Genomic DNA, 24,190 nt, shown 5'->3' on the forward strand with positions numbered 1-24,190 from the left:
TTTAATAACTTCAATCTGATTCATTATCCAGTGCAACCCATTAGCTACACAGTGAGGACCAGGAATCGGTAGCCAAGTTTAAGAATGTTTATTACAAATGTGTAAATAAATTCAAATAAATCACTCTCAATAACGTGCTATAAAGATACAAGATTCCTAAAGAAATGGAGGCAGAGCCGAATTAAACAGACAAGCAATTCAGTGGCAGAGATGCAAAATAACAATACCAGTAACTGATGTTCAGGAAACAGTCATCTATATCCCAAGCACAGTCCAAGGGAGAAGATGGTTCAGTTAATCTACTAAGTCTCAGAAATCAGTGAGTTCCTTTTAGGAAACAGGGACAGGGCAAGGTAAATCCAGTAGAAGAAGTGTTAACTTCTCAATCGCTCGATCAAGAGTTTTCAGTGGGTCGGAAATAAGGGTTAGCTTAAACCCCACTTAGGGAAGAATCCAAAGGAAGCATTGACATCTAAACCTCTCAAAGTCCATTCAAAGGGTAACGTGGAATTATGGAAGGTGTCCGCAAGAAATACAAGGGTAAGTTCTGCATAGAGTCTGCAGAAAAGGGAGTTCAGCAAAGAAATCAGTGAAAAGTTTAGCAAAGTCTGTAAGTGACACCACTTTAGTCACACCATCACAGAAAGTCCATTGTCCATGTTTGTATACATATTGCAGATTGTAACATTCACTAAAGGTTCGACACTAGACATGGGAACAACATCTTATTCTCACACCCAGGTCAAGAAAGAATAGTCCTTTCATTAGTGCTCCAGTTTCCCACGTGCTTTTGTCAAGGTCTGCTTCTCAAGCTATGTACCTATCTCTAGTACAAAAATGTATCTATTCTAATCTAACAATGCATGTGAATACCTACAAGAACCCACGTTAGCAGAAGCTGGAATACAGTAATTTATGAAATGTATGATCGGGAAATACAGGCCTAAACCATTAAGTCAAGTTAAACATTTAATTATATGGTGCACATTTAACATGTGTGCACAATTAAACATATTCAAATTCTTCAGTACATTTACTTCATATTGAATAAGGCATTGAGTGAATAAACAAATTACTCAAAGGTAAGTATGACTGAGAACTACGTTTGAGTATGCATACATGTAACTTTAATGCATATATCACATAAGTTTTGTCATTTAAATTGAAATGACATTTTACACATGTGAGAATGGTTTTGAACTAATATTCAAAATACTAAATGTTACTCAGACAATATAGCACACATTTAGGAATCATGAGTCATGTATTACCAGTAAAGCACAATAATGTGAGGACGGTTTTAGAATTCTTATACATTTAGCTGTCAATGCTCACCACTTTATTAAACATATATCAAATTATTAATTCTAGGTCATCCATTTTCTATAGGTCTACAAAATAAAGATGAGTTTTTAATCGAACATCAAGTAATACTTCAATCAACATAGTTAAACACATACTTGTGAATAAATTCTCAAGTTCTACAGTAAAGGCACTCTGTAATAGTATTATAAATCATTGTACAAACATTTGTTGTACGTGTCCGTGAACATTATGTGTAAAGAGGTGCACCATGGTTTCTTTTGTTTATTATCAGTATTATTGCGGTTTATCCTTGTTTACTAGTAAAAACGCAATAAGACTTCTTTGAACTAAAAAAAAATTGAAAAACCTAAAACGCTGGCTTTCATAATTGTTCTCTGAACTCGGACTGCCCCCTAGTGGCGCAACCCTGTTGGCACGCCATATTGGAAAATACAATTACTTTAAGGACGGCAACAAATGTTCTAAATGGTGGTACGAAATGTCGGAAAAATAAGTTGTTCCGCATCTTGGCCTATTTAGATCAATGTAGGATGCGACCAGAAACTCTGCTATATATACATGCAACAGATGAAGCAACTTATTTAAATATATTGCCTTAAATATGCCATATTTCTGCTAAAAGGCTTCAATGAGGCTCACATTTTCTCTTTGTTTTTAGGCAACAGGCGTATGCAAAGCTCATATTTATATCAAGAAAGCAGAGAACCGAAGCAGCATCATTTCTCAGCAGTGCAATATTACCAATGGTATGTAACTATTAATAATGGTACAAAGCTCAAGCCTGGTAGGTGCCTGGCTCTGTCTCAGCCCGAGGTTCTTTTTGACCCTTGAGCCAAAACAAAATAAGTAGAGCTTTCATGTGGCTTCTGCCTGCAACCCACACTCTAACCTTATACGACAAGAATTAAACACAAAGGATTAACCTTTGATGTAAAAGAAGAGAGAGCAAGAGATACCCATCTAGTGGGTGCTTTGAACAATGTGAAACCAGAAACCTGGCTTGACAAAACTGTGATCTTAGGCAAACATTTCCTTTCAACAAGCCTTTGTTTTCATCATTATCACATGAGAGCACCTTGAAATACACAAGTTCAGGATATGCAATTTATCTAAATCTCTCAATACACTGTAATATTGCTCCATTTATAATAAGACTCTAGAGCAAATACAGGGTGCACAGGACAATCGACATGCCACGTACTTCACTAATGTCATTGTGGTCAGAGTGGGTGAGGCCAGACATGCACATAAGTTTAGGTTTAGAAAGTGTTACTAATAATAGGTGCCTCGCTGCAGTGATATAAACTGATGCACTAAGGTGAAATGCTTCTGCATGTTAAAGAAATACACTTTTTTGAATTTTGAAGAAACTGTATCATTTTTACATGATGTTTGTGATTTACTTGCAAGAAGTTTTCATACCTCAGTTCGTGCAATGGCTCTTAGAGCAAACCAAGACCCTTGGCTCAGCTTTCCATGTTAATTTGTTGCTCGCTCATCTCTAATAAATGGCAGACCTATAAATCGAAAACTTATGTCCTCTGTAGTTGGTTGAGCAGTTCTTATGTCAATAAATCTTGAAAGGTGCCTGTTACACAGAGTTGCAGTGAACCACTCAAGCTTCAGGTAGCCTCTGTAAGCAGCCTTTGTGCCTCTGATTTCTACATGCCTGATGGCCACTAAACTTCAGTAAACTAACCATAACCCCTCCTTATGAATAATAAACTTTCCTTCTGAGTTACCATTCTTGCGATACCAAAGCCTATCTACTCAACCAGCTCCCACAAATCACAATGTCTCATTCTGTTTACCCTCTCCTTGATACCTCACAATATCTAATCTCCTCCACCCTATTTCCTCGCCTTACTTTTTCCATGTATACTACCACACTCTAAGAATTACACTTAACTCCTAATAACTTAATAAATCATCATTTGAAAATAAAGGAAATTATTCATTTTCTGCACAGTACTAACCCAGTAACCAACAATTCTACAAGAGTAATGAATAACTACTGGATTAACCTGTAACTTTGGGCTACTGAATAGTGTGCTTCCCATTATAAAATGCCTCAATGCTTTGTCAGGAGTAGTAAGTGTTTTGTCAATGCAATCACATGGCATTGGGTGGAGCAACAGAGATGCTGTCCGAGAGGGAGGGAGAGAGGGAGGTTTGAAAGGAAATGGTACTTGGCTTGAAGCTGACATCTTTTATGTTGTTCTTTAAGCTGAAGGTCCTGTGGTTTCTACACATTATACGTGTCTTGGATGTCCACATCCCATACCCACCAACAGTCACGAGCTGGTGCCCATCCTTAAACATGCCGTTAAAAAATTCAATGACGAAAGCAACCAACCTAATCTCTTCAATGTGACAAATGTAAAGAAGGCGACCAGGCAGGTATGTATTTGCAATATTTGTATGTGTGCTGCTCGGTGTCCCTTTCCATGTGTTTTGGGGCTATATATTCTTTCTGACTGGAAGTGATTGCATGTGTGTTCATGTGGGCATAGAGCCTGGGGTGAGCCTATAAGTGTATAGCAAGTACAGTGGCACCAAGGCCCTTGGACGTGAGGGTCCCTCTAGATCCCAATTATGACTGTCCCATCCTGCGGCTGGGTCAGTCTCCTTGCGGGCAGCGGGGATCCATGGTACCCTTTCTACACCACTGAATAGACTAGCTACATTTAAGGGGAACTGCATGGATCATAGAGCAAGGGCCTGAGGGAAAGAAGTCACTCCCCCTCCCCTCTCAATGAGCAACACTGCTATTTTTAACCCCTTAGGTTCTGGTCTACCTCCCACCCTCTGATTCTGGACAATTCTTGTTACAGGCTTTGCTCATTAAAATGTCACCAAAATAAAAAATTTAAAAGTAAACACAACTACTTTTAAAAGCACATATTCAAATATACATAACAACCAATCATTGGCAATGACAAAAGGTTTTGCTTATGAATAAAAGAGCCTTTTGTGTTAATAAAGGGTTTAGGCACTCAGTAAGATCTCATACAAACACTCTGTCACTTATCTTTGCACGCATGCATCCATTAATCCATCCACAGACTCAGTCTTGCATTCACCCTCTGACACAACCTCAACAAAACACACACAAGCTCAACAACATATGGACGATGAACTAAAAGAATACAAAAGTAAAAAGAAGAAAACATACTGCCATCTAAACGCAACTGCATATGCTTTCATTAAGTAATCTAAGCATAGCAACGGGTGTCTGTCCTGCAAAGGTATAGTAAATAGTCTATTGCTTTAAAGTGTCCGCTGTATTTAGAACCAACATGTTGGCTATCTTGGAATGATAAAACAATGATATACCATGGACAACCAAATTCTATATTGGGCTTGTGGTTTAAAAGAAGTGGCTATGTAGGATGCGGTGCACTGCAGATGAAGTGAGCGGCATGCAAACAACCCGTTAGCACTGCCCGGAGAGCTGTCGTATCCTCTTAAGATGGATGTATGTCATTACATCGCATAGTAATACCACGCATGCCATTACAACGCGGGTATTACTACGCGATGCCATTCCATCGCAAACTTTTACCACAAGTATGCTTTTACCACGCATGCCATTACAACGCAAAGGCATGCGTGGTAAAGCTATACTCGTGGTGAAAGTTTGCATGGTAAGTGACTACCCTACCCCTACACAACCCTCCCCCGCCATCCAGTCCTCTCACTACAATAACACTACACTACCCTGCATGAACCCATGACACTACATTAAAACACTACACTACACACTACAACACTACCCTAAACCCTAATGCACTACAATACTCAAACACTACAACACTACCCTAAAACACTACACTTCTAAAACTCTACAACAGTATCCTAAACCCTAAAACACTACAACACTACCCTAAACCCTAAAACACTACACTACACAAACACTACCACACTACCCTAAACCCTAAAACACTGCACTACCCTAAACCTTAAAACACTACACTACACAAACACTACAACACTACCCTAAACCCTAAAACACTACACTACACAAACACTACTACACTTCCCTAAACCATAAAACACTACACTACCCTAACCCCTAAAATACTTCACTACTCAAACATTACAACACTACCCTAAACCCTAAAACACTATGCTACATAAACCCTACTACTCTACCCTAAACCCTAATACACTACACTAAACAAACACTACAAAACTACACTACACTACACTACAAAAAAAACACACTAAAACGTTATAAAAAAACCCACACAAACATTACAACACTACGTTTACACTACCCTAAACCCTACAAAAGTAACCCTCACCCCAAGCTCAAACACCCTTACCTCTCTCCTCTCCAGCGTCGCCATCTCTGCTCCTGGTTCCTGCTTTCTCCTTCCTGCTTGGTGCACGTCGTTGTGAGGAAACAGCCTCTGTTTCCTCACAACGACTTGGATAGCCACCGCCATTACACATTACATCACATGCGTTGCAAAAGCGCATGCGATGTAATGGTATGTGTGGTTTTTACCAGGCGTTGTAACATCGCATGCGTTGTAACGCATGCGATGTAATGGCAACGCGTGGTAAAAACCGCGTTGTAATGGCTGTTCCCCTATTAAGATACAATAAAAAAGCAGAAAAGCAAAGAAATGAAAGGGGAACTATATGAGGAGAAACTTCCAAGCTAAAGACTGGTCAACCATCCCTGACACTAAAGCGCTCTAACTTTCGGATCATTTACACATATAATCGGAAAATACCATAATGCACAGGGCAAGAAAGCCAGTGACTGTAGTGAACTGAACCATTACCCCATGCAGTTTGTTGTCATGGATGGAAGTCAGTGCTTAACTTGTAAAAGAATGAGTGCCAGTTCCCGGGGCTCTGCTCAGAAGCACGCAGCCAAAGCAATTGAAAGTTGGGGGATACAATACCACGTAGTCCTGTTTCCACCTCACGCCTCTTTAATCCACTACCAGACACTGCCTGCCCCTTTATCTCTCTCCTACAGGTTTCTGCTTTCTTCCTTTGTAACCGTTTTTCATCTTTCTCCTTCTTTGCCCTTTGTGTGTTTCTCCCTCTCTTGCTCTTGTAAATGTCTGACCTGAAAATATATGTGTCGGTCCACAAAAGTGAGTGCTGGTGGCCCCCACCGGCAACCATCAGCTCAAATTAAGCACTGATGGGGGCATGCCCAGGGAGGACACCCGACAATTTGGTCTGGGCGTAAAACGACACTATGCTCGCGAAGTGTGCCTAATTTGCGCAACTACGCGCTACGCGAATCGCACGTAGCACAGTGCAAAAACGTGTAGCGTAGCGGGCATTTTTTGCTCACTCGTGATCCTCAACGTCAAGTTGGCGACCACGAGCGAGCAAAATCAACATCCCGGCGAGACTTTTTCCTAGTTCGCGATCGGCAACATCAAGTTGCCGATGGCGAGCGTGGAAAATAAACCTCCCGGTGAGATTCTCAACGCGGGGAGGTCAGGTTTCGCATTCCGAGTGGTCGCGTATGCTCGCGACCGCTCACGATGAGAAACTACCAGTCCGCGTTGAGAAAGCAGCCGCTCGAGTACAAATCTACTCGAGAGGCAGAAAACGACCGCTTGCACTGTGCATGATACCGTTTGCAATGATTGCACAGTGTGGACAAGCATCCGGCACTGTGCAATCATTGCGAACAGCATTTCCCTACCGCACTACACAGTTCGCGTAGCTACGCGTAGTGCTACTACGCGAACTATGCCCAGGGTTACCGACAATACACGTCTCTCCTGAGCTCTGCACAACAGGGCCCCCAATCCACCCCTAAATGGCAGGTTATCAGCGATAATTTACCCCCTGGTCCTCCCTCACCTCAGTGGGATGGCAGGATGGCAGAGCCCCCGCAGAGGCCGTCTTGTGTTGTGGGGGAGGGGGTTGGCTAGCTGGCGTACTGACCCCCCTCCCAGAAGTCGCCCTTCCCTTCTTATCATGGGGCAACGGATTGCTGGGCGTGTGTTGGCTCGGAGGTCAAATCGGGCCATGGCCGCGCACGCTGTCACTGGGGGTCGGGGAGTGACTTGCCCCTGAGACCTCCCTTGTGTTCTGCTGGAGGTGAGAAGTGACGCCTTAGAGTTTGGGGCACGTGGCGGCTCAGGGGTCTCGTCGCCCAAGGCCACCTGCAATCTATGATTTCAGATTCGGTACCTGCAGCTGAAAGCCAAATAATTGTTGAAACTCATACGAGAATACTAAAATATCTTTTCACATTTTCAGACTAGCGGTCATGTATTGTGCTCCGGTGTATGCATTTAACTTTTATGTATTGTTTATAATTTCTTTACGTAATTTACATTTAAGCATATTTTAAATTATACACATTTTTCATGCATGATTATTACAGGTAGTAGCTGGGTGGAACTATGACATTGAATATACAATCAAAGAAACTGACTGCGCCAAGAATACAATTCTAGAATTAAATCCGGACTGCAAAATGGGTGAAGTAAGTAGATCGTACAAGTAACACATGTTCTACCAATGATATTAGGATCCAGGGTAGGTGTCCTACATTTCTTGTGCTAGTGTGCTACAAATGTTACAACATAGAATCTTGACTTAGGGTCTAATTTAATTTTTGGTGGGAGGCTCATTTCTCAACCATGGCGGCAGAGTAAATTACGCTGTTGCCCTGGCGGAGATGCCACCTGCAAATTTAGAAATGACCACCAAGCTGGGGGTCATTTCTCAAGCATTGGCTTTTACAGTTTGGTGCAGGAATCCGTCAACATGATGGAGCCTTGCACCAATCTGGTTTCTTTTTCTCGAAAACAAAAATTCTGATGTGGGATTTTCTTTTTGAAAATAAAAAAGTTAATGTCCCCCTCGCCATGGGAGTCCTCTTCCATGGTGGGGGGTGGGGTATTTTGTGTTTTTTACTGTCCCTTACGGAGTAGTCACCGTCATGGCCAAACTTAAGGTCTGCCCGCATTTAGATTGGGTGGGCCGGGAGGGAACACGATCGCTATTGCAACAGAGTTCTCTCTCTGCAACATATAAATTAGGCCCTTAGTGTTTCTTAACCATGTTTGAAAGTCAGTGTAAAACTTTTAATCTCTTAGCTCAGATTTATATGTTATTGTTTCACTTTCCTTCCAGTCACACTGAAGTTAACATGGCAGACAATACTTCAATTAAGATTAACATCTGCCACACCTTCTCACAAATGTTTATCAGGGAACACAAGAAACTCCTCCTAACTGTGGTACCTACACTGGAGCATTGTAGGTGTTAGAATGGGGAAGGGCATCACCCGGAACTGGTAATGCCCATCTGGTGTAGAGAATGCGGACCTCTCTTTGGCCCCATCAGTTAAGGCGATCTGCCAGTACCCAGACGTTAAATCGAACGTGCTGAGGTACCGTGCAGCCCCTAACCGATCGATGAGCTCATCAGCTCTGGGGATGGGGTGCGCGTCAGTCTTCGTGACTGAGTTGAGTCCTCAGTAGTCCACACAGAACCGGAGTTCGGGCGTGGCACCCGGCGCTGCAGCCTTTGGGACCAAGACCACTGGGCTGGCCCAAGGACTGCTGGAGGACTCAACCACCCCTAGGGCAAGCATCTTCAAGACCTCCTCTTTGATGCAGGCTCTGACCCTGTCAGTTACCCGGTAGGCCTTGTGCTTCACAGGTAAGCTGTCTCCTGTATCTACATCATGGACGCACCAATTTGTGATACCAGGAACCAGGGAGAACAGGTCAGGGAACTGCCCCAGCAGCTGGCGACAGTCACCCTGTTGCTCAGGGGTCAGGGTGGGTGAGAGGTTAACTCCATCCACTGACCCGTCTCGCTCTGAGGCTACCAAGAGGTCAGGAAGAGGCTCGGACTCCTCTTCCGTCCCATCATCGGTAGCCAAGAGCATGCCCACTTCGGACCTCTCCAAGTGGGGCTTCAGTCGATTGACATGTAGGACCCTTAAGGGGTTCCTAGGAGACCGCAAGTTCACCAAGTAGGTGACAGAACTCTTGCGCTCCACAATCTCAAAGGGTCCTGTCCACTTGTCCTGGAGTGCACAAGGCTCCACAGGGGCCAGGACCCACACTTTTTGGCCAGGCTGAAGCTCAACCAGAGTGGCGTTCTGGTCGTACCACCACTTCATTTCCTCCTGGCTGGCTTCCAGGTTTGCCTCAGCAAGTTGCCTGAAACGCCTAGTCTGGTTCCGGAAAGCCAGCATGTAACTGTATACATTCTGGGGAGGTTTCCTGGGAGATTGCTCCCAGCCTTCCTTGACCAGACTAAGAGGTCCTCGTACTGGGTGGCCATACAAAAGCTCAAAGGGACTGAACCCTAGAGACTTTTGTGGCACCTCGCGGTACGCAAAGAGAAGGCATGGTAAGAGGACGTCCCACTTACGCCTCATGGGTTCCTCGAGACCCATAATCATGCCCTTCAGGGTTCGGTTGAAGCGCTCAACCAACCCGTTTCCTTGGGGATGGTAAGGTGTGGTGAACTTGTAGGTTACACCACACTCTTGCCAAAGGGACTTCATATATTTCAATATGAAGTTGGTCCCCCTGTCAGACACCACTTCTAGAGGGAATCCTACTCGTGAGAAAATTCCCATCAGTGCCCGTCCCACCACGGGGGCCGTCACTGTCCTCAGAGGGATGGCTTCAGGGTACCGGGTGGCATGGTCCACCAAGACCAGGATAAACCTGTTGCCCATGGCTGTCTTGGGGTCCAGCGGCCCCACAATGTCAATCCCCACCCGCTGGAATGGGGTACTGACCACAGGGAAGGGTTGGAGTGGAGCTCTCAGCTTCCTTCCACTCTTGCCACTTGCCTGGCAAGTCTGGCATGTCCTGCAGTGAGTGTCAGAACTCCTGCGCATTTGGGGCCAATAAAAGTGGGTGACAAGCCTTTCAAAGGTCTTGTCCTGCCCCAAATGTCCTGCTAACGGTACGTCGTGAGCCAGCCCCAGTAGGAAGGCTCTGAACTTCTGGGGTACCACCAGTGCACGGGCTGACCCAGGTTCAGCAACCTTAGGCTCGGAGTATAGGAGGTCGTTCTCCCAGTAGATCAAGTGAGTTCCGGACTGATCACCATTGGCCTGGGCTGCAGCCTGCTGCCGCATACCCTCTAGAGAGGGGCACTCTTACTGCTCCCTGCAGAATTCCTCCCTGGTGGGGCCTCCTTCTTGCTGCCAATGGGTCAGCTCAGGCAGGTCCCCCAGTTCGGCTATCTGTTCCCCGGTAGGCTCCAGGGCATCCCCCTCAAGGTCTGCTTCCTCCTGGGCCGTGGGAACTTCAGGAGCCGGATTCCCGTGCCTCCCTTGCCCTCTCTCTAAGGCCGGTTCCTGGGCCTCTCCCTCAGGCTCCAGGGTTCCTTCAACACCCCTACCGGCTGCCATCGACCGGGTGGTCACGCGCGCCCAATCAGGCAATCCCACCATCCGCAGGTGAGTTGTCTTCTCCACCTTTTCCTAAGGGGAGCTCTCCAAATCGTTACCTAGGAGACAATCAACAGGCATGGCCTCTCTCACAGCCACTTGCAGAGTACCAGAGACCCCCCCCCCACTCAAAGGGAACCTGAGCCATTGGACACTGACTCTCTGTGTTGTCGGCGTTGACAACACGGCAGAATGCGTGTGGGACAACCTGCTCTTGAGACACCAGGTGTTGCTTGACAGCAGTCACACTGGCTCCTGTATCTCTAAGAGCCCCCACCCTCTTGCCATTTATGGTCACCCACTGCCCATACTTTTGAGTATTGGGGGCAGCTGGGCCTCAGCGACCATCTCACTGTCCTCTAATGAGACTAGGGTCATCTGTACGGGATCCCCCGCCCCTTGGACATCTATCTCCCTCCCCAAGGCTACACTATTCACCTGCTTGGGGGGTGGAGCACCAGAGGGTGCTGGTTTACCATACAGGGGGCACTTGGGATCCACGGAAATGTGCCCCAGGTTGTTACACTTGTAACATCTGAGGGGCCCTCTTTGAACAGGGTTACCTGTCGGGGCCCCGGTCTGCTTCGGGGGTGGGGGTGGCTGAGAACCTTTCCCTTGGTTCCCTTGGGAATTACTTTGGGGCCCTCTGTAGAACTCCCTCTGTTTACCCTTGTCCCCCCCACTCTTCTGCTGGGGACCCTGAACACCTTTGGCGGGGCCTCCCACGGGACCCTTGTGGACCCTGGTACTGATCCAGCGGTCCGCCTCCTCAGCAAGCTTCCTCGGGTTGGACAGCTTGCTATCGATCAGGTGCTGGCGTAGCTCAGGAAAACAATTATCCGACAAGTGCTCCCATGCAATTAAATCAAACAGCCCTTGGTAATCATTCACTTTGCTACCCTTCACCCAACCATCCAGCGCTCTGCAAAAAAAGGTCACATATTATACATAAGTGGTACCAGGTTTCTTGGTGCAATCCCTAAATCTCTGTCTGTACAATTCAGGAGTTAACCCATACCTTGTCATAAGAGGCTCCTTCATGTGTGGATAGGATGTGGTGACATCAGAGGGGAGATCCAGCAGTGTGTCCCGCCCCTCACTCAGGAACCTTCCCCACAACCCCGCTCCCCAATCCTTCTCAGGGACCCAGTGGGAGGACATGGCTACTTCATAGGCCCTGAACCACTGCCCAATATCATCCTGCTTATAATATTCTTTGACTACATCTTTAGGAATGTGCACCCTTGACTCTGTTGAATTGCTGCCACCAGAGGGTGAGTTGTCTAAACTCCTGGCCTTGAGATCCAACTCCCTCATTTTTACCTCATGCTCCATGGCCAGTTTCTGCCTTTCCATCTCCATTTGCAGTTTTGCCATCTCCATCTCATGTGCTTGTGCAGCACTCCTGTCGGCCATCTCTTCGGGCGACAGGCCTCTGTTAGGCTCAAAAACACCTTCCAGGGGTATCACCTCCTGTGCATTCTCTGGGAACTTTGATTCGTGCCAGGCTCTCAGCGCTGTCACGTACTGATCTTTGTTGCCAAGTCCACTTTGCTTAATTCTGTACTTGGAGAGATATCCCTTCAGGACATCATTTGTGCACTTCCTCAGTGCCTCGGGCTCCCAATCGATGTCGTCCACTCCAGAGAATACAGAGGACGCTCCGCCTCCATTGACTGAGCTAGGCATGGTTTCTTAAGGTGGAGATTCTTCTTTAGCAACAACTGTCAATCAATCTGTGGCTGCGTTATAGGTCTGCTCTATGTGGGGATCAATAATTCACTGTATGTAAATCATAAATGCAAATTCGAAATCCCACCGCTGCCACCAATGTTAGAATGGGGAACCTCTGGTTGGCACAGGTAGGTACTTGTGACAAGCAGTGGTCCCTTCTTCTATTCAGGGCGAGAGAATTACCCCTTCAGAACAACCCCTGCTCACCCTATAGGTAGTGTGGCGCGAGCAGTCAGGGCTAAACTTCAGGGCGCTAGTCAGTTAAGCATTTATGATCACACACAGTAAACCACAACGATCCCCCACAAATGGTCACCAGGCGTAAGTTGTATCAAAAATACGGATGCTTTATATAAAAGATTCTTTGTTACGCAGGCATGTACAAGACCATCAATAACGGTTGCGAAATGGAAGCCACAAGATGATAATTAGGCACTGTTCCTTTCTTTGGTAACTTATTCGATCACGAGCGCTTCACAGGGCTCGGTTGAGTCGGTCCAGTCACAATGATGCGCTGTGCACCCGGGGTACAGTGATACGGGGAAATCAGAACGTTGCGGACCCCGAGTCCGATAGAGAGTTCACTGTACCTGGGAACGTGCGATGTGCTTGGACGAGTCTTCGGGGGAGATGCAGGTTCTGCACCTCGCGGGTTTCCGGATCAAGAATTCAGCGGGCGGCTCTCGGTAGACAGGTGCGACCCAGGGCCTCCGACACGGACTGTGCGGGAGGTCACTTCGGGGGGCGGCACGGTCAGACTCAGGCTGGGAGGTGAAGCGGGGCGGCCGGATACGTTACGACGTACGGGCGGCCGTCCGAGGCTTGATTTCACTTCCCAATTAGAAATCCGGCGGGAGGGCGAGAGGGCACCAGGCACGCTCCAGTGGCAGGCAGGTGACAGGGAAGCGGGGCGGCCAGACTCGATGGGTCCAGAGCGACTCAGGCAGAGCGGGGCTCTTGGCGAGGGGAGGCGGCCAGGCTTCTGGGTGTCACGGCCCTAGGAGGGGTGGCAAGGTGCGCAGAGCACTCCGGCGGGAGAAAGCACACGGCTCGAGTTCTCAGACGAGCGGAGACACGGTGAACCCACTGGTCCTGGGGTTCAGTTCAGGGGGCAAGCTCTTCTTCCAAGCCCTTGGAGATAGTTGAAGAACAAAGTGCAAAAGTCTCTTTCAGTCTTTTTCCTCTCCTTCCTCAGCAAGGCACCTACTGCAGGCCAATCCCTCAGGTCAGGGAAAGTTACTCCTCCTTCAGCTTCTTCCAGGTCCTTCTAGTCGGGCAGAGTTCCTTCGTGGTTCAATCTGGATCTGATTTCTTAGGAGCCAGGCTCCTACTTTTATACAGGGATTCTTTTGTTCTTTAGCGCCAGGGGGCCTGGGCCTGGCTCAGTCCAGTTCTGGAGTACTTTGTTTTGGTGACTCTGCTCTTTCCTTTCAGCAGCAGGGCAGAGACATCAGCCGCTCCACAGGGGGGCGGAGCCGGCTTTGTGGTGGCAGAGCACAGGTCTATTCAAGAGTCAAGGTGTACTCCTCCCACCCATCCTGGTGTAATCTCTCTACCCACCACCTGGCAGCCAACCTGTCTCCTGGAATCCCCCAGCCCTGCTCCTGTACTGTTGCTAGGCAGAACACACACCCACAGCAGAGGCGGACTGAGATGGTCAGGCACGCAAAGGCTAACTTTCTGAAAGTAGCATTTGCAAACCCAGGATATTAAAATAACCTTTACTAAAAGATGTATTTTATTACCCCGAGTTCAGGCATACTAAACATGACTTTCTACCATACTCTCTGAGTCCACTGGGGTCACAGCGTGTAGCGATCCCAGCAGCCCATACTGGCCTATGGAGAGCAGGTAGCCTTCAATAGTGAAAAACGAAAATGGTTGTAATTCACTATTAAGACATGCCACACACATCAGGGCATGTCCTACCTTATGCCTACAATGCACCCTGCGCTTGGGCCTACCAGAGGGGTGACTAACATGTAGTTAAGGGAAGGTTTAGGGACTGGCAAGTGGGGACACTTGCTCAGTCAGCGCGACGGTACCAGACCGCGCGCAGGTTCTGCAGTGGCAGATCCTAGACACATTTTACCCCGATGCTTCGGTGGGTGGCACAATCAGTGCTGCAAGCCCACTAGCAGCATTTGGATATACAAGCCCTTGGCACCCCTGGTGCACTCTACTAGGGACTGACAGTAAACCAAATATGCCAAACGTGGAAGTCAATTCACATAATACATTTTACCATCGGGAGCACTTGCACTGTGGCACTGGATGGCAGTGGCACAGTGCCCTGAGCAGCTAACACCAACACAAAACACATTGAGGCACAGACAAAAATGGAAGGGTGACCCACGCCAATGGTGCCAGGTCTAACAGTAGGCATAACAGTGCCACTCATGCACTTTTTGGATAGGGTGATTTTGATGCCAGGGCATACTCAAATCACTCAGTACCCCACTGTGTACTTGAACTTTAGCTTCAGGTGATCAAGATGTGGAAAAAAAACTGCATGCTCCAATGGGTGTAATCTATTTTCACCACAACCCAGAAAGTGAACACCATGATTGCTGTGTCAATTCCATCCTGACCCACACCACTAATGGGGAAAGTGAAGAAAAACTACATTGAAGTCAAACAAAGTAGCTTTAGTATTTCAAAGGTGAGCATAGATTAATGACATGATTACCTAATCGTTTGCTTGCCGGTACAAAATTTAATACCAAGAGAAGACACCTGAGATCTAAGGAATTGGCTTGTGTTTTGCAAGTTGGAGCAGGTCAAGCCACCAGTGCTCAGCAGAATTGGTTCCTATGAGTTGAGGAGCAATGTGTTGTGTCTTCAGGCCACTGTGGACGCCTAGAGAATAGTAGACAACAACTGCAGGAGATTGCACCCTTTAAAACCCATTAAAGTTCTGAATACAAATATGAACAGCAAGAAGCCTCTGTAGCACCCAACAGACCCTTCTCTTTTGTAAGAAGAAGAACTGCCTCTTAACACATATAAACGGATAACCTTGAATCCTTATACATTTCAAGGAGATAACCTTGTGAGAACACACAACTCCAACATCCATATACACATGGAGTTCTACAACCTTAGATAAGTTTCAATATTCAAGAGCTTGGTAACATCACTGATAGTTTTTAAAGCAGGGCTGGTCACACACAACCTTGTCATATTCCTTTCTCAACCCTCAAAGATTGTGTTCTCAGTACTCAACTTCACAACCTCAACTTGATCAAATTAGCATGATATAAGGCAATGATGTACCTTCGATTTCTTTTCCACGCACCTGTTGGACAGCACGGCTGTGTGAGCCTCACCTCTCCCCTCTTTAACTCATCAAAGGCACTCCTTAGATTAATGAGGATTCATGATTTGTGAGGTAAATCGCCTTTTGACACTGGAAGGACAAAACCTTTGCTTGATCTATCATCTACCAATGGTTGGAACCAAGACTGGGTATCTAGAATAAAGCCATTTCGCCAAACCAATTTATCAGCAATGTTTGAATCATTTTATCAAACAATTATTCAAGGGACTTAATTAAAAAGGCATTTAACAGGCAAGCTTACCTTTCTAAAAAATGGGTGTGAATTCTTTTTGTTTTTTAAGACAGCACAACCTGTGGTGTAGCGGCTATTTTGTTAAATTCTTTATTACTTAATAAGACCCAGACTAGAGGAGCACTCTTATGAGGATTTACGGGTATCCAGTGAAGCCATACACCTTTACCAGATTTTTACCAATTCATGATTCTTTTTGTTTCCCTGATAGATGAAGGAATTATATTAACACTGCATTGTGTTAACAAATAACTGGGGTGCATCTGTTAAGTTAAAGTGAATCTAAATAGATGGATCCAAAGTAAGAGAACTCTGGGCATTAAATAGAGTTTGGCAGTCAAGTCACTTGATCACAAACATGGCTGATAGCCTGTCCACCGTATTAATGCTTGAATTAGTCTCAGTCACTGGTAAATCTTCAGGCTACAATTTAGTTCATCAGTTTTTACAATGTGTTACCATAGACAGTGGCCAACCACCTCAAAATCATCGTAACCCAATAGGGCAGTCTAATCAGAACTGCCACGCAAGGCCTGCTTTGGATGGTAATACAAGCAACCCCGGAATTGTATCACCTTGCTGGGCCTCAACATTGTGATGCATCTTATGTCATATGGCACAGTGAGCAACGGGACCCATGACACAGCATACGCAATACACTTAGGGCACCTCACTGAGATAAACAAAAGGTTGAGGGACTGCTTGAATCAATCTCAGCCATCAGTAATTACTTAGCCCCTACTACAGCCCATAATATGTTTGCACACTGTGCCACTTTAGACAGGAAACAACTTTCAAATTAGTTTTGGCACTGCCCCAAAATGCACACTGCATCCAGCCATGGCCTGTGCAGGTGAGAGGGGTGGGGCCAGTTGAAGGGTAGATTTCGACAGATGATGACGAGGTAAAATGAAATAAATAATTAATTTTCCCTTGTCATTGTCTGTTGAAATCCCAGCCCCCCCCCCCATCCGGCCCCACCACTCTTGACTGCATCCCAACATGCCAGGTCAAGTCCCATCCGCATGCAACCCCAGACATGTGCCAGCTTTGTTGAGCCTTGTCAGTGAGGTCCAACTGAGGTCCTTGGGAGCTACAGGTCAGGTCTGGAAATACCCACCATTCTTATAGGGTCTCGCTGAGAAGAACAAAATGTCGAGCCAATAGTAGTTACTAGGGGCAGCATTCCAGTCCAATATTTTTTGCTCAATCGCAAGTATGTCTGTCTTAGGCCTGTCCTGAAAGGGGCAGTCCAGCCAGATTTATCAGGCAAAGTCCCATCTGCATGGGATACAAGTAACCTTGACACGCTTCCGCCTTCATGGGCTTAGCAGTTTGGGCTGGACTGTTTTAATTGGAGCAACACGAAGGCTGATTTGCATGTAATTGGTTCTCTTCAGTAATACCCCAGACAAGCTAGAAAATATTGGATTATTTTCATGCATGAGTACACTCATTAAGGGGTGTGCAAGCAGCACCGGTGTACTATAAACTCCCCCAGTTTGCAGCAGGGAAGCAAACACCCGTTTTAGGCCCAAACCAGAGTTTGCAATTTCAATTTGTGAAATTTCTGTCACCAGTTGTTCCCATTTGCAGGTCACTAAAATGCCACTGTAGGTAAAAACAATTATTGACCAGATATTGCAAAATTAAAGGTATGTTGTATGAATTATTTACATTTCTGCGTTCTGTCTTCTCCAGTGCTTCTTTGTTCACTCCACAGTAAGCTCTATGTTATATTTGTTGACAGATTTCAGGTGTTTGCAAGGCTGCTGTGTACGTCGCCACCAACGGTATCATAGCTGCAATTCATCAAGACTGCAAAGTAGAAGGTAAGATGCTAGACTGCACTATATATCTATTATATATATATAGATAGATAGATAGATAGATAGATAGATAGATAGATAGATAGATAGATAGATAGATAGATAGATAGATAGATAGATAGATAGATAGATAGATAGATAGATAGATAGATAGATAGATAGATAGATAGATAGATAGATAGATAGATAGATAGATAGATAGATAGATAGATAGATAGATATATTACCTATTGGCGGTCCTTGTTTCTATTCAAAAAGTGTTTTCTTTTGCCAATTTTCAAAACTAATGGTTCACTCAGGTCAGCTCCTGTCTTGAAAGTTTCTGGGTGATTCGTCAAGCGTGGGCCGATAAAAAAGGGGGGTCCCAAAACGCATTTCCCCTATGTTAATTTCCATAGGAACTTTAGAAATGGGTAAAGCCCGAACTGCTGAACGGAATTACACCAGATTTGGCAAAAAGGTAGCTCTTGGTCCAGAAAGCGACCTTTTTTTTTAATGGTGTAAATCCGTTCAGTAGTTGCTGATAAATTCAAAAAATGAAAATTTATATATCTGAGCACCGAGGAGGATTCGCGAACCCTCCCGAGCACAAGCTTAATTCTTATTGGCTGCCAACAATCCAAACCAGAATGTGTTGGCAGCCATCTTGTGACTCAGTAACCGAGTCACAAGAAAACAGTTTTAAAAAAACATTAAAAAACATGAAAAGGGGACAGGGTAGAAACACCCTGACCTCTAGGCCGACTTAGGGTGTCCCACAAGGATCCCCCCACCAAAAAAAAGCATTTTTTGAAAATAGAATCGCCCCCCCCCAGCCCCCGGGGCCCACCACCTCCCCGGGCCTATTTTAAATGTTGGGAGGGGGGCCATGTAGCCCCCCTACTAGAGCCCTCGATGGCCCTGGGGACCGCCCTCGGGACATTGCCGTTTGCTATAGCAGGGCGGAGTGCTCCCGCCCTGCCATAGCAAACACTGCTTTGCTTTTTGGAAGCGAAAGCAATGCCAGCTCCCGCAGGAGGCGAGGAGCCAGCAGGGAACGTGGGGGCATTGGGGCTCCCCCAACAGTCCCCAACGCTGAGGGCCGGCCCCAGGGGATGGGGTCTCCAGGGCCATAATTGGCCTCTGGAGTGGGGTCAAGCAGCCTCCCTCTAAAAAAAAACAAAAAAAAATCAACAAGGCTGGCAGGCCCCGGGTCCATAATTGGCTGCAGAAGGGGGGGGGGGGGGCACGTGGCCCCCCTCCTCATTTTTTTAATTTTTTTTTTAAATAAAGGCTGGTCAGGCCCGGGGGATGGCCACACGACCCCCCCCCCCATAAAATACAAAAATGTAAAAAAGAGAAAAGAAACCGGCAACTCGCCGGAGGCCCCCCCTTCCCTGCATGACTGTGCAAACGCGCCCCCAGCTCGTTCGAAGTTGGGGGATTAAGTCCCTTTCATTCCTGAGGGTCCCAAGGGCCCAACTAGCCCACCAGGTACCTCCAGTAAGCCCCACCCGGTGGGATTGCTGAGAGTGGTCCGAGGCCATGCCCCTTTCTGCACCACTCTGCAAACGCCCCTCCTGGCGCACTGCTGGTGGGGTGATGAGGTCCTCTTGTGTCCTGAGGGTGATTGTTTTTAATTCTCTCTTTCCTCTCTATTTTCCAGAGCCAAACTTGTAATTTGATATTTGATGATACAGTGTAGAAATACTATCTCTACTCTTAGATATAGTGTGTAAAAATTAAGCCTGTCAGTGATACATTTTGTGATTAATACATTTTGATTTTCCAGTGGTAAACTCTCACTCTTAAAAACATCATACATTAACCACAGATGTAATTCAGTATCACGAACAAGGTGTGTCAACATGACACAAAACTACTCCCTTCAATCCTTAAGCAAATAAATGCCTGCTCACTTTTGCACCTCCTGGGACCTTAGAAACATGATGTCACTATCGAGCTTCTCAAATATGCAGCTGAACTGGAAACTCAACAAATCTCTCCACTCACCCCCCCCCCCCTTCCGATGCATCTTCTCCAACTTTGAGGAACAAGAATACCCCTCAGTGCAGACCACGCAGTCTCAGATAACCAACTCCTCTACAGCTAAAATTTCTGCAAACTTCTCTCCAACATGAAAAACAGACACCCACTGTTCACTCTCCATTCCTCTATCTCTATTTGTCTGTTGATTTAAGCATTGTCTTACAGTAGGAAAATGGACCTCCGAACCATCGACGAAAAAGCGAGAGGTGAGCTTCCTCATGCTCCATCTATGTGAATGCCAGCTCTTGATGTAGGTGCACAACGGTCAGCCTCTCCTCTTTGAATACCCTGGTATTGATCACCCTGGTTGTGGGCCAGGCAAGGACATGTGGTGCTTTGCAGGTGCTAATCGGTCTCCTCCAAGAAGGCATTCACTGACCAAGATGGTGTTGGCTTCCTGCCGCTGCAGATCTGAAAGATCTGAAATACTGATATCATCTCCCTCTTGGTTCTGGCATCAACATTTGCCCCTTTCATGTGGCCCTTTGCCAACACAGAAGAGTCCTCTAGACCCAGTATGCTAATGAATGAGATCAAGATAGCGTTGGATGGCGAGGAGCCAACAGATCAGCCGAACACAAGGCAACTCTATTTTCTTTAAGTTGGATTTGGGGATTCAAGAATATCATACATTTGCATCTTACTGTTGACTTCATCTGCTTCCCGGAGGCGTATGGCAGTTCACTCACTACTACGCTATGCAGTACATTCCGCCCTTGTCTTCTAGTGGGGATGTCAGTGGTGGAGGCTACTGCAACTCACATGTGTCCCAACATAAACCATACTGGAGATGGATAGATAGATAGATAGATAGATAGATAGATAGATAGATAGATAGATAGATAGATAGATAGATAGATAGATAGATAGATAGATAGATAGATAGATAGATAGATAGATAGATAGATAGATAGATAGATAGATAGATAGATAGATAGATAGATAGATAGATAGATAGATAGATAGATAGATAGATAGATAGATAGATAGATAGATAGATAGATAGATAGATAGATAGATAGATAGATAGATAGATAGATAGATAGATAGATAGATAGATAGATAGATGGATGGATCTATCCATACTGGGCAGGGTGGATTGTGGGGTGTCATTCAGCCTACTGGCCTCCTGGGTGCGTTCCTCTTCATTTTCTTTCTAGGCTCCATATTAAGGAGTAAACGGATTCATGCGGCTTGGCTAATTTCCTGCACGGCGGCCAACAGTGCTTTCCGCTGTCGTGTGGCAAAGAGGGTGACAGTGCTATTTCCAATTTGCCAGTAGGGGATGCTTCATTGAGGTCCTACGCATGTGCTGCTCAATCTGCCAGAGGCCTGTGAGTAGCCGGGAAACCTTGTGAGGACTCGGGTTCCAAGGAGATAGCTGGTACCTAGCCTGCTACTACTAGTTGCAAGCCCGCTGTCCAGCAAGCATCCGTTTCTCAGTGGTGACATAGTACAGTTCTTCCTGGGGTTTTCCCTAGCGTACACTGTGCTTGAATCCTCAAGTCCTGATCCTCAGATTCAGCGGAGCTCATGCCACTGAGTAACAATGATGCCAGCTCTCCCGTTGGGTCTACCAGAAGCCAAGCATCATACCTTGACTGCCACTCCCACTGTTAGCTATGTAAGGGCGATCAATGTGCCTGAAGGGTTGATAAGATATGGCATGGGTGCTCAGAGTATTGCAGTGCTGCCGCTCTAGTGGGCCAGGAGTTCCCAAACTCCAGAGGGTGCCTGATTAATTACTCCATCACTTGGAAATATTTAACTAGTCCTCTGACTATTCTTGGGATACCCAACCTTCAGTATGGAACATTGTAGTACGTTGGTCACTTGGGTGTCACTTGTGTCGGGAATGGGGACACATTTTATTTTCATTCAAGAGTTTTGGGGAGAGGATGTGGCTCAGTGGTCAGAGCTGCCGACTTAGGAGCTGGGGAATCGAGTTCGAGTCTCGGCATCAGCACAATAATCCTGTGATTCTGGGCAAATCACGTAATCTCCCCGTGTCCATAGACCGCACCTGGATACCCACCCTCATGGGTGATAAGCTGCGCTCTATAAATCTACAAACTTTAACCTAAATAGGCAAAAACCTTCACCGGTCTAAGAGGTGGTACTTTCAGAGAAATATGCACAATGCAAATATGTGGTGCACAGATGTGAACACAGCCGGAAAATGTGCATGTCCCTAACTCATAAAAGGAACCCGAACATTCTGAGGAAGATGGAAGCAGTGCCCCAGGAACAGACACACCCCGCTCCGGTATTCTCCAGCATGTAGGTTGGGTTGAGGGTCTGCTGTACAAAGCAGGCTTCTGTTGTTGGGGCCAAAAATAACATGCTGAGGACAGGCCTTTTAAGGATTTCTCAGAGTAAAATGTAAGACCCATGTTTTGCATTTCTCATCAAATGCAATAATGATATTTATTATCTTCTTGTAGTTTTAGCCATTGTAGCATGAGGCCTTTTTGCCCTGAAGGAGTGCATCCTATGCAGTATGTGTGTGGCTGAAACATCCAGTATAACATAACTTGACATCAGAGACGTTTTAAGGCATCAGCAAAGTGGGCTCTTGCCCAGGGCCCAGTCTCTCAGGGAGCCCCCTGATAGACCCAACTCTGTTCTGCAGAATCTTGCCCTGATGGCATTGAATCATTCTTAAACAGATTGCTTTAAGTACAATTTTCATCTAATCTATTTTAATACGGGTGATGTGCGAGAGTCAATTACAGAGAGTTTGCAGAGAAATGTTGTGTTTATGTGTCCTGCAACATCTATAAAAAAAAAAGTTTATTTTAGATCAAAGAGAATACTTGCAGTAATATTAGCCAGCTGCGGCTGTATTACAATATTGAAAACACATGTCACTATCCCTAAATATTATACGTAAATACATTTAAAATTTGGACGAGTGGGCCTATGCACTGCAAGTGACCTGGCCAAAGAGTGCATGAAAGAGCTGACATTGGTTCATAAAGTCAAAGCTGTTTCGAATAGATGGCCCCAAAATAAGTTTGGCTCAGGGCCCCCAAAATCCTTAAATTGTCACTGCTTGTCATAACATCACTTGCACCCCCTTTAACAAAGGCACATGGTGTCTGTAAAAGGGCACAATGGCAGTCCATCCCTCTGAGAATAAGAGCTACAGACCCATGGTGGCAGACCCCTCTGCAGCATCCGCTGCCCCACAAACCTACCCTTTTTGGGAAATTACCCTTAGGCTAATCAAGGAACTGCTACAGATGTGGGTGCATGCCTGTCTATTTTTCTAGATCCATGATTTGTACATTTTTCTCAAAACCACATTTGGATGAGAATAACATTTGCACTGGCTCAAACGTTTATTGAACCCAATCCAATATTCCTACAGCAGTTGTTTGTAATACTGGACAGATGTTCCTGAAATGTATTTTATCTTTCAGTTTCAGAAGTTGTACCAACCCCTGCCCTTAGGTGCCATGGTTGCCCAACGCCGCTGGAGACCAACAGCACAGAGCTGGTGGAGCCACTGCTTCACACAGTGCACAAATTCAACGCGGAGAGCAACAATACTTTCCTCTATATGGTGACCGACATCGATGAAGCCACGAAACAGGTGTGTGGGAATTGTCTTCATGTGTTTGGTTTTACCCTGGACAAGCAGCGCGTTGCTTGCTTTGGCACTCAGGCAGCAAGGAATATGGGTGACATCGTCAAATTGTGACAGATATGGTTTCTGCTACATTACAAGTGCCAGAGGCTTGAATGCATTTGTAATACAGCAGACAGGACATCAGTCAGGTTTGTGATGGAGAATCCCATCTGCCAAACTCTAAATAAGACCCTAAGGCCCTGATTACAAGTATAGATGCTATTTAGAGCACTTGATAAATAACAATACAATGGGGTATGCTATTTATCTGGTGCGATAAATAGCAGCTATTATGAGTTTGTGGGGAATACATGTTAAACAGGGGGAGAGAAGTTGGCCTAATGGCTAGGGCGGTCGACCTCGAATCTGGGGAACTGGGTTCGAGTCTTGGCAATGACGCTCAACATCCTGTGATTCTGGGCAAATCACTTAATCTCCCCATGCCTAACAAAAATGAATGTATCCTCATGGAATGCAACTGGTGCTATGTAAAGTGCTCTGATACCCGATTCGGGTCAAGTTCGCGCTATATAAAACTCCGGGGGGAAAAAAAACACACACAAAATCCACATGGTACGGTAAAGTACATATTTACCCTCCTAAAGGTTTGACCTGCCAAAATTTAAGGGAGCTTGAAGTATTTAACACA

At 45.9% G+C, this 24,190-nt stretch overlaps 1 protein-coding gene across 1 annotated transcript in view; it reads left to right on the forward strand.

Annotated features, from left to right (window-relative positions):
- The window catches only part of LOC146785933 (T-kininogen 2-like), a 71,887-nt gene that overhangs the window by 22,383 nt on the left and 25,314 nt on the right, over nt 1–24,190 (forward strand). The window contains exons 3-7 of the mRNA XM_085635333.1: nt 1,985–2,072; nt 3,554–3,726; nt 7,700–7,801; nt 17,801–17,882; nt 23,333–23,505. Of these exons, the coding sequence (XP_085491459.1) occupies nt 1,985–2,072; nt 3,554–3,726; nt 7,700–7,801; nt 17,801–17,882; nt 23,333–23,505 (618 nt within the window). The remainder of the gene's footprint in view (nt 1–1,984; nt 2,073–3,553; nt 3,727–7,699; nt 7,802–17,800; nt 17,883–23,332; nt 23,506–24,190) is intronic.

Source organism: Triturus cristatus, chromosome 11, assembly GCF_964204655.1.
Source record: "Triturus cristatus chromosome 11, aTriCri1.1, whole genome shotgun sequence".
Classification (NCBI taxonomy): Eukaryota; Metazoa; Chordata; class Amphibia; order Caudata; family Salamandridae; genus Triturus; species Triturus cristatus.